Below are 11,210 nucleotides of genomic sequence, written 5' to 3' on the forward strand. Positions count from 1 at the left end.
TTTAAAGTTGAATTAACTTTTGAGATGTAATTTATAATCTTTAAATCACAGGGAAACATTGTCTGTGATAGTAATACTCTCAACGCATTGGCATGTTTAAGTCATTGAGAGAAAAGAGATACACGTTCATTCCGATATTGCTTTAAAATCAACCATGACTGTGAAGATTTCTTGGGACCACATAAGACATTTTGAGGACCCAGCCTAGTTCATAGCTTAAAGAAAGGCTAGAAGGTTGTTAGTTCTCTGGGAATCTCTGGGTCAGCTGAGATACCTCAAGATAACTGGTTTGAGTTGAGTTGAGCAACAAATGAATGAACGCTGGTCCAGAACATTGTAAGAGATGCCATTCATTCATCAGCCCTTCAATGTAAGACACTTTGAAAAAATTACAATTAATTCATTTTAACCGAATTGTTTTGTTCTGATGATGCCCATCCTGTTGCGACAATTTTTGGCATCTTCTTCTCAACATCAGAAAACAAAAGAGGAAATTAAAAAAGAACCACGACTATGACGGTAATTAGTGTTACTGTGTCTCCTAACAACCCTGACCAATCAGATTCCTAATCAACGTCACCAGGCAATCGTAATTGGACATCCAGTGGGAAAGGTCAGGGAAGAGGTGGATAAATGCCATTTCATTAGAGGGAGAAAGCCTCGCCTGTAGGATCGATTACTAAATAATGGGGAGAAACGCGTGGCAGAGATATAAAGGTAGCAACACACAATGCAGACAGAGTCATACATACACCTGAGTGATGTTAAAGCCTTTTTTTCTTTTTTAGAAAAGAGATTTGACAAAAGCTAGAAGAGAATAAGAAATTTGCAGGTTCATGGTCAGAGCAGATTGTTGAGATCTGACCCAGGGACTCAATGGTGGTAAACAAGATCCACCAGTAGACTTCTGCTTTAACTGGCGTGAAAATAAAATATATTGTCAGTGAAATATATATCAATTATTTCTAATTACTTACTCATCAGCTAGTTTTTACTAAGCAGACATAAAACCAGGCTGTAGTTAAAGCTTTTCTGTCATGGAAAATATCGAGGAACAAAACTTTACAGAGCTACAGTCTGAATCCAAAGGTTTGACTATCAGATACTATCACTGACAAGACTGCTAGTGTTTAAAACATCATGTCATATAACCAAATATTCATCCAACAGCATATGATTAGCAGAGAGGTTTTATGGGGATTCTAAGGAGTTAGACTGACTATCGTGTTCACTCCAGCAGGAGGTGGCATCACCTTGTTGAAGAGGCTGAATCACATTTGTTTCAGAAAACAGATTCACAGAAGCTCAAATTAATGAATTTAAGCGTTCACTGCTTTAAAAAAAAAAAAAAATCGGATCAAAACTTGAGTGAAAACATTGAATTGATATGTGGAACAACTTTATCATCTAGCCCATGGAGCTCAGTACAAATAATGTGGTCCGTGTATGAGATTACTTAGAAATGGCAAACGGATCTTCTCACTTTACTTTAGAAACAAAGACTTTCCAGTGTTACAAGAATAGGTTTGCATTTTAGTAAAAGAAAGGTTTGGTTCCCACACAATACATTTCCCAACTGAATACATCTTTCAATTCATCCACATAATCCCTCACATGATTAAAAGTTAATTATTTTCATGTGCTAAAAGGTTAATATTACATGTTTGCCACAGATAATAAGGAAGAAAGATTAATTAAAAGATCTGAAAAGGAATGGCATAGAAACAAGAAAATGTTTTTTTATGTGTGACTGATTTTTCTCTCAGAGTTACACATAGAAACCTCACTGATGTGGTGGCTTAATCGTTATCAGTGGGAAGCTGCGTGCGAGTGCGTGTGTTTGCGTGTGAATGTGTCTTGTAATGGCATCCTCAATACATCAAGATTATACGTCACTGGGTAACGTAGGGCAGCTCTCAAACCTAATTTTCAGGACCTAACTGCTCTGACTCAGCCATCTGTGCATGTGTGTGTACGTGTGTGTGTGTGTGTCTCACTTAAAAAACTACACATTTCAACAGCAGAAAGCATTACTTATCAAAAATAAAAGCCGCAATACCTCGTCCTAAACTCAAGCTGTACACAGTATTTTTCTTTTTTTTTGGGTCCATCTCACTGTATGTGCATTTTTTGTACAAAAACAGACAGCAAAACAATCATACAAAAATGTTTTCTCACCAAGCTCTGAGGTAGCAATCTCTGGGACAGAAATCCTCAGCATCGCGCCACTGCTTAGTTCCTAGAGAGAAGGATTGTGCATACATTCAATTCACACACTTCAGGTTCAAAACATCTGGATCAGCTCTTAGGATTTAGTGCTATAGCAAACTATGTATAGTAAATCCTACACATAACTATACATCTATACATACAGCAAAATAAGAAACAGCAGACACAACATCTTGTTACTCTAATGCCAGATTTTCTCAAGCAGGGTTTCACAGCACTGCAGAACTGATGGGAAATAAACCCCTGATATGAAAATAAACTGTCAACTTGACAACATACAGAGAGCAGCTGGTGCTTTGAAAACTCCAGCGAGCAAACAATTAGTCTTCAGATTGACACATCAAGGGGTCAAGGAGAAAATCAATGAACAGAGGTAGTGTGTCAGAATAGAAGCAGCCTGCAGACAAGGTTTTACACTTTTACACAGGGTGGTTTCCGTTCTATTAATGTGTGCATTCTGTAGAGTCAAGTCTGACAGGACTGACCCAGGAGGCAGAAACATACAGATAAACATGCACTCAGTCCTTTATGGCTTTCATTCACAAATATTAATGGGCTTAAAGCACAAAAACACACACCACTGACTAGAAACAACTAGTCTCGTCCTTGCAGTTGAGTCATATAGAAATCGTAAGATACAACTTATCTCAGCAAAGCAAAGGTTAATGTATTCTAGGTTGGGTTCTTGTTGATGACGTTTCCAGTAATTTTTCATTCCAAACTGGTGTGATTTAAAGCAACTAGAGATCATGCCACTCCTTTTAACCTCCAATGCTGGGAGGAAAAATACATTTAAAAGCAATTTTCAAAAAGGTCAGAGGAATTATTTTGCCTTCTTGAAAACGCACACAAACCTACCAGAGTGACCCGGTTGCAGACAGGGTCTCGTAAGGCATGTATGTAGGGCGTGGCAAGTTGGAAAGTGTAATCTTCCAAGAATGAAGCTTCATGGTGTTTAATGTTTGGACCCCTCAGCTCTGACACTGGTGAGGGCATCACAGCCTGGAAGAGAGGAGAAAAAAACAAAGACGTGAAGCAAAAAGTAGAGAAAAAAGATTATGTCCTGATTATTTCAAGGAGCAAAATTGAATAATTGTAAAAACAGGAAACCAAATCAAGCCTTCATATTTACTGTGACAGATAATCTCACTCTGTGGAAATTGTTTTTCAGACGGTACAAGATTGTACGGAAGCTAGGTGGAAAACTGATATCTACAACTATACTGTGTGCAGGTGACACAATCTTGTTACCTAAAAACAATTCCGTATTAGAAAAAACAACCAAATCATTGAAACTATTACTGCATAAAGAACATTATGTTTACACATGGTGGTACCTCATCCATTCTTTGGAGGTGTCTACTGCCAGCGTTAGCTGGTGTGCTAACGTTCTCCACCGGTGTGCTGAGGTGAGAGAGGTGGTTCGTCATGCTAAAGGTCGGTGACAGGAGGCCGGGGACAAACACCTTACTGACCTGAGGAACAGCCAAAACAGGAAAGACCAAAAATGTTATCTATAACTGTTCAATACACTACGTTATATATCAAACTGCTCTGACTGACCAGGTCTTACCCTGGTGATTCCTGTGTAGAGAACCAGACTTCCACAGGCCTCCAGAACCAGCATGGCATCTATATTCTGAGGATCAAAGTTTTACAGTCAGAAATATGTTAAATAATCAGGACTGAAACCAACAAGTTATTTAATTATTGATTAATGTCCATAGTTTTTCTGTCTTTCATTATGAGGATCCCAATGGCTTCCAGCAGGTCGCTAGTCCTCCTGGGGTCCTTACAACTAAAATTCAAATTAGCATCAAAACAAGAAAATTCTATATCAAGAATATCAAATAACTCTACACTTAATACATAAAGATTAGAAAACAGAAAGACAAATAACTGCACATAACTGCACCTTAAACAACATGCAACAAAGACAAGCACAATATTGTCAATCACATTTGTTGTCAAAAAAATATCAAAACAATACAAAAACAGTAACAGTGTAACAAAATCTGTGTTTGATAACTCAACTTCAGTTTCTTTTTTACGCTTTTTTGTCAAACCTTCAGTCCAAAACCCAAAGATATTGACGTCAACTATCCTTGAACACTATGAAACCAGCAGATATTCACCCATGACAAGCTAAAACTAGTGAACTTCTAGCATTTTTAATTCATGCACCCTTACCCCTAACCCTATTGTTTTCAGAATCATAGAAAAGTATTGCACAGGTGTACATAAAAAGTGGCCATTGAGAGTACAACACAATGACATACTGGAAATGATCAAAATAATTTACTTACTTAGTGAATAAACTAGTGGATTTTGTGGGTATTCAATCAGAAAACTTACTGTGACTAACTTCTGCTACTCTCTGTGAATCTGAGGTTTTGCAAACTACCTGTAGAGGCTCTGCATCTTTGGCAGGGATGGTTGTCACAGAAGTAAAGATGAGCTGAGATGTATCATTGCTCTCAATAAACTTCACACATCTGTGGAGACAATGAAAAAGATGTTAATATGTAAAAAAAAAAAAAAAAAAAAAAAAGATGTCATCACAAAATCGGGTGTAGAGAGAAAAGTTCTAAAGAGTTACATTCAAGCTATTTTTGACTGGTTTATCTGGTAAGTTACGTGTATGAGTGTTCGACCCTTTCAAAGAATTTAAGGGTCTCATAGTTTCCATCAATGTAAAGTGCATGCTAGTGGAGTCTGTGTCAAGCATTCATTGTGTATGTTTATTGACCTGAGCTCTTGGTGAGACTCCACCAGGAAACAGAGGTAGCAGTTCTCACAGAGGTCAGAGGTCAGGAAAACTTTAGATGCCTGGCTGCTCATCTCCCTGCAAACGCAAAAAGGGGAATATTCATGTCAAACAAGAACTTTTTGAGAATAGTCTCACATTTTTCATCACTGCAAGGAGCATCAAGCTTATAAGGGACTAAGAAATTATATTAGAGTAACTTTTGAGCCACAAGTGGTCAAGAACGTTTTTAAAGTCAGTAATATTTGATTAATTGTAAATAAAGTGGCTATTTTGGGTCGGTCAGTCATAATGAAAAGCTTCACTTCTCTCTAGCTAAGTGCTACCAAACCTCTTGATGGTGTGATAAACAAAGTAAACAACAAGTAATCTTTCGTAGCACAACAGGGGGACACATTAATGGGTTCTGATGAAGATGCTGGTTATGATAGATGGTAACAAAATTATATTGCATTGCCACTTAAATTTAAATTGACACACACTTTATGATAATAACCCAATACATTTTCTGGTATTTACTAGTAAGTCTACTGAAACATGTGTCCTTATGTTCAGATGCTAATATTAACAAAAAAGCTGTGCAGCCTTGCATTACTGAACTTGTTAGAATAAAGGCCATCACTCTGAAGATAAAGCTCAAATCACATTAAAATAAAACTATCTATAAATAATTCTCAATAGTTATCCATCTTCAATGTAAATAAATTGTGTGCCTGTGCAGACATAGACTCTGCGTCTGTTTTCAGCAAAATTCAGTCCTGGTCATTACCTGTGACAGCCAGCTGTGACCGTCTCACTCCACAGCTGCTCCATGCAGAGGTCGGGCACGATGGGCTCCATCTCTGGCACCAGCATCGTCTCATTGACCGTGCTGTTGGGAGAGGGTAGCAAGCCATGGTGCCCCCTGGGGGATGGGCTGTAGAAAGAGGTGTTGAAGCGAGACGCACCAGAAAAGGAGGGAGCCGCCATGCCTGGAGAGTGGGCACGACTTTGGATAGAAAAGAAAAAATGTTTTACACCGAGAAGGATTGTTTCAATCAGTGGCTCTCTGTTTGGATCTTATGCTCTTTTTGCCAACTGCTTAGTGTAAGTTTGAATTTTTCTTGTAATTTCAGTGTGCTAAATAGCTAAAGTTTAAGCATAAAACTTGCAAATCCTGTGCGTAAGTTTACTTGTTTACATTTTGATCTTATCAATGTATACTAATGTAGCTGAATTAGCATCCATTAAATGTTTGTTTTCAGGACATTTTAAACACCATATCCATCTGCACCGCAGATATGTCTCCAGGATTGTTTGTTTAAAAAAAGAATAAAAACATCAAGTGCTTCTCCTTACCTGAGGGCAGCCATGTTGGATATACTTGGGGAGTGAATACGGGAGTGTAATCCTGGTGAAGATGTCGTCATCCTGCTCTGGTGGCTGTGCAGAGCGCTGTAGTGGAGCGGAGAGCTGGTGCCAACAGCACAACTACATATAAGCAGAGACCCGAGGAGGGGATCAGACCACAGCACGGCACCAGAGATGTTTACAAGGATCAAATAATATCACATTTAATATGCAAAATAAAAAGAATTTAGTTATTATTCTGTTTTTCCGGTACTTGATTTATCTGTCATCTTTAAAAGTTGCTTGTCTTTATTTTATAAATGTCAGTGGCTGTCACCCTTAAGTTTATATTCCATTTACGCATTTTGTTGATCTGCTATTGATGTTGATTTCTTAACTACGTTTTGCTTTTGATTTAGATTTTATAGGACCTTACACATAAACTGATTTGCATGTAGGCCTGCAACTCAATTAATCGTTTTGTCTCCAATATAGAAAAAAGTGAAAAATGGCCATCTTAATTTTCCACAGTGCAAGATGTCTTCAAACTACTTGTTTTATTCAACCAACAGTCCAAAACACAACGATAATAAGTTTACTATCATATATGACAAGGAAAGCAGCAAATGCTCATATTTGAGGAGCTGACCAAAATGATTCATTGATCAAATAGTTGTTGACAATTTTTTTTGTCTATCGACTAATTAATAAATGAATCATTCACTTCACTTTCATTACCTTGTTCCAGTTACAGGACCAAGCCCTATTGCCCCACTGCCGCCGGGGGAATCCAGGCGGGAGATATTACGGAGATGGGAGGTCAGAAAGCCAGATGCCATCAGACCCAGTGGTGTGCCAACAGGATCTGCTGGACACCGCAGGACTGAAGAACGCTCCTGATGGTGATGAAAGGCTGGAGGTTAGTTACAGGTAGACTATGTTTTTGTTTGTTTGTGTATGCGTCTGTGTCATCACTCACATCAGGCGTGACCTTGCGCAATGCCCAGACGGAGTGTATTCCCTGTAGAGTGTCATAGGAGACAACGAGAGAAGGCCGAGAGCAGCTGAACACTATCTTCATAGTCGAGTCAGATGCATACTGCACACGGGAGCCTTCAAACAGACCTGGAAAAAAACACATGGACAGAATCAGGTCAAAAATGGCAATTATACAAAGAAAGAGGAGAAAGAGGAGAATGTGTAAGTGTGTGTGTGTGTGTGTGTCATACCTGTGGGTTTACACACTATTGGTGCAATCTCGTCTAGCGGATGCAGCATGCTGAATACTGTGGGCAGAGGTTCCCTGTAGAGAAAAACAGCACAGTACCTCAGTTGCCTGCCAAATGACAATGTTGTGTATGTACGTGTACATGACTGTCTTTTGTTTAGGGTTTGCACTTTGATGTGTGTGACTGCATCACTCAACATGGGTTTTTGGATCTGTGTGTCGTGAGCTTGTGTACACACATGCATATGAGTGTGTAGTGTTAAAATGTACCCAGGGGGGCCAAGTTGGGCGTCAGTTGCTGCGTTTTTTCGTTCTAACAAAAGTCCAAACTTGGTCGCCCAGACATTTGAGACCTAGAGGAGACATAGACAGGGGAGACATTTTTTAACATATCACAACCTAAAATACAAATACATTCATGCATGTGGACAAAAACATCCGTAGGTGCACAAACACAAGCAGAGATATCTCACACATGCAGCTAATATTGATGGGGTTCATTCCCGCTGTCAGCAATCCAAAGTGTCCATTATCATTGGGTGGCCAGACAATGGTTCAGCCCTGGGGAATATCACTAAACTGACTAACGCTCACTTGTACGTGGACACATAAACACAAGCACACATTAACACAAGAAGCAGCCACCATTCATGTAGAAAAGAAACAGCTAGGGACTTTTTACTCAGTGGAATATTAAACTCAGTGAGCATGACAGTTTAAACACGGTCACTGATGTTACACCTACAAAGTTAGAGAGTCATTTGATATGACTTTGAGCTGTTGGTGGCAAGTTTCATCAAAGAAAAGCCAAAGTGACAAGAGAGGAAAAAGATCAAAGTTGGTGGATCAGCTGGCTGAATTCAACAGATCCTTTTAAATTTCTCTACAAGTATCAACTCCTCTCTCGCTCTCACCTGGAAGGGAAGGGGTGAGATGAAATCCTTCCCGGTGACAGTGTGAACGTTGACACAGCTACTTTGGACGATACACACTGTCTGCTCCACTTCCTCCTCTGCAAAACAACATTAGAGATATTTCTTTATTACCTTTGATTTGAACTGCAATGTAAAATAACTGATTAACTGACTTAAAACAAGAGGTTTTAAATGATAGAGTACCGTCTTTCTTGTTCTGAGGAACAGCAAAGTTACACCATAAGGCCTACAGACAGAATAAAAGACAGCGTCAGCTCCTAGAAATGTTTTGCTTGAAAGACAGACAATATAAATCCTGTCAATTTCCAGTATGCTTAGAAAAGAGTGTTTTAAATTTATCGATACAAAAGACACCTTGACACAATGCTTGAGAATGGCATCATGGTAGCTTACAGTCTAAAAACAGCATTCAGTAACCGACCTGCTGCACTGGGCTGTCAACGGTGAAGGCCTTGTACACGTTGGAGGCCTGGGTCCGACTGCCCTGGCTCCAGACGACCACAGTTCCTGCTGTGTAGAGCTCCTCTTCAAACTCCACATCCTCCTCTCTGACTCCCATGCAGCCTTTCCTGAGCTGCCAGCATTCCTGCCAAACAAAACATATCTATCAGATCAACACAATGAGGAGCAATGAAAAAATACAAAGTTTACCATGTTACATGTATGTGTTTTACTTTGCAACAAGACTTTTTGTGCCACATAAAAAAATATTTTAAGCAATACCAATAAAAACTGAATTAAATTTCCTGACTTTATTGTTGTATTTTTCCCCCTCGTGTGCTACTGTTGTACAAACAGAAGTGATTACATCAGCTGAATTTTAGTGCACTCAACGCCAGTTAATGCCAAGCAATCTCACCTTCTCTCTTTCCTGCAGGCTGACTTCCTGCAGGGACCCCACCAGGCCAGCGGCACCATCTGACGACCAGAGCTCGGAGGCGGGCTGGAGCTCTCTGAGCTGCAGGTTAAAGGCATTTGGATGGTTCCTGCAGTGCTCGCGGCCGAACGGGACAAACGACTGCAATTCCCCTGCTGCGATCATCGTGGCTGTCTCTTCATACACGACTTCCGACATGAGTTCCAGATATCAGCATTATTTCTAAAGACAGAATCAGATGAGGAAGACAGAAAAATGTTAAGAAATGAGGGAGAAACAATTTACTGGCCACAGCGCAATCTGATGGGTTTGACATATTCTACCAGACATTTAAACTTTTCGACATCTAGATAAGATCATTTAGAATGTAACAGGAGTTTCTATGCCATAAGAGAAATCTAGAGCTACACGTATAACAAGCATTGAAAAAAATATTAAGAATAGAATAATAGTTAAATTATTCAACTTGCATTGTGAATCTGGAGCAGAATGCTTTGACAATACTGTGCTGACTTACTCACACTATTAGTTACAATTACTTCACTATTAGTGGGAATGATTGTTTTAGCGGCACAATTTTCATTTTTTAATAATAAACTATCAAAATAACGCTAATGTGACATTTGTCATGGTCTGTATCAAAAGAATATGTGTTCTTAACTCTGGAGAACAAGATTTGAAGGTCAAACTTTTACCAAAAGATTGCAGCTTCTGCAATTTGGATATTGCACTTGACTATATTATGATTTCAATAACATTTCAAATGTTTGTGCTGCCCTACCGCCCACAGTCAAAAACATGAAGGGGAGGCATGGGGGCTATTTATTAATGCATCTTCGTGTCCGTCTGTGTACTAGTTTTTCTCTTTAACTTTTTGTTAGTCTTGCAGTGTTCAAGAAAACGAAAAAGAGCATGTTACGACCTAATTGAGCATATATATCTATTTAGCTACATAGTCAAAAGTGTGAGTCTGTATGTACGTGAACAAGCTTGAATAAAAAACTTCTTGACAGAAACATGACAGTATTAGACTGGGTGACAGCAAGGTTTTGACTGGACTGAGCAAGATACAGTAAAGATGCCCCAACAAACGACACACAAGAGGGGAAAACTGAAACCTAAAAAGGATCCCAACTTAAATGTTTGAGAGGATCATGTCACAAAAATAGCCATAACACATTTTCATCATATTGACTTGATTAGGTGAGCAGATTCAACATGTAGCCATCAAGTGAATGTTTTCAGAATAACGCTAACAGCTGTAATCTCATTTCTCGTATCACTAAGTTAGCTAGAATTAAACGATTTAAAACCGGCCTTTAAGTTAGTTGTAGCTGTAACGTTATCCCTGACAACTTGTCGTGATATGGTTAGAAGCAACATTACAATACGACAATTTTCGATATTATTTCTCCTATTACATGCTATTGTTGACTGACAGGCGATACATGCTAGCAGCTAGCTAGGAGATTTCAACTCAAAAACTATCCATGAAACAAAAACTCAGTACCTGACAGCCACTGTGATGCTATAAGTTACATAAATAAACTTGTTGACCGCTTCATTTAAGAGGATAGCTATACAGTACTCTTCAGCATTAGCAAGCTAATGCTAAACTCCCGTAGAGTACCGTTGTTTCCCCTGACTCGATTAGCACGTTAGCTAATATTAGCTTCAGCTAGCTGTCAGTTTGCCGGGAGACGTTTAGCCGCTAACCTGATAATAAGGAAAAGTCTGGCTCTTGTCGCGGAGTCCTATTCTTTCCTTTGTATGATCCTTGTTTGAGCACAGCGTCGTCACCAGTGCCGACATTAAAACGACTCGTATCAGGTGCCAAACTGTGGA

General features: G+C 39.2%; 1 protein-coding gene across 1 annotated transcript in view; it reads right to left on the minus strand.

Annotated features, from left to right (window-relative positions):
* anapc1 (anaphase promoting complex subunit 1) overlaps positions 1-11,210 on the minus strand; it is a 47,620-nt gene extending 36,410 nt beyond the window's left edge. Inside the window, exons 1-17 of the mRNA XM_073482541.1 lie at positions 11,082-11,210; positions 9,348-9,587; positions 8,910-9,074; positions 8,672-8,714; positions 8,468-8,565; positions 7,824-7,906; positions 7,555-7,628; positions 7,305-7,450; positions 7,064-7,221; positions 6,335-6,466; positions 5,766-5,984; positions 4,979-5,074; positions 4,634-4,724; positions 3,803-3,868; positions 3,567-3,704; positions 3,088-3,231; positions 2,179-2,239 (exon numbers count right to left, since the gene is read on the minus strand). Of these exons, the coding sequence (XP_073338642.1) occupies positions 2,179-2,239; positions 3,088-3,231; positions 3,567-3,704; positions 3,803-3,868; positions 4,634-4,724; positions 4,979-5,074; positions 5,766-5,984; positions 6,335-6,466; positions 7,064-7,221; positions 7,305-7,450; positions 7,555-7,628; positions 7,824-7,906; positions 8,468-8,565; positions 8,672-8,714; positions 8,910-9,074; positions 9,348-9,563 (1,930 nt within the window). The 5' untranslated portion in view covers positions 9,564-9,587; positions 11,082-11,210. The remainder of the gene's footprint in view (positions 1-2,178; positions 2,240-3,087; positions 3,232-3,566; positions 3,705-3,802; positions 3,869-4,633; positions 4,725-4,978; positions 5,075-5,765; positions 5,985-6,334; positions 6,467-7,063; positions 7,222-7,304; positions 7,451-7,554; positions 7,629-7,823; positions 7,907-8,467; positions 8,566-8,671; positions 8,715-8,909; positions 9,075-9,347; positions 9,588-11,081) is intronic.

This window comes from Pagrus major, chromosome 15 (genome assembly GCF_040436345.1).
Source record: "Pagrus major chromosome 15, Pma_NU_1.0".
Taxonomy (NCBI): Eukaryota; Metazoa; Chordata; class Actinopteri; order Spariformes; family Sparidae; genus Pagrus; species Pagrus major.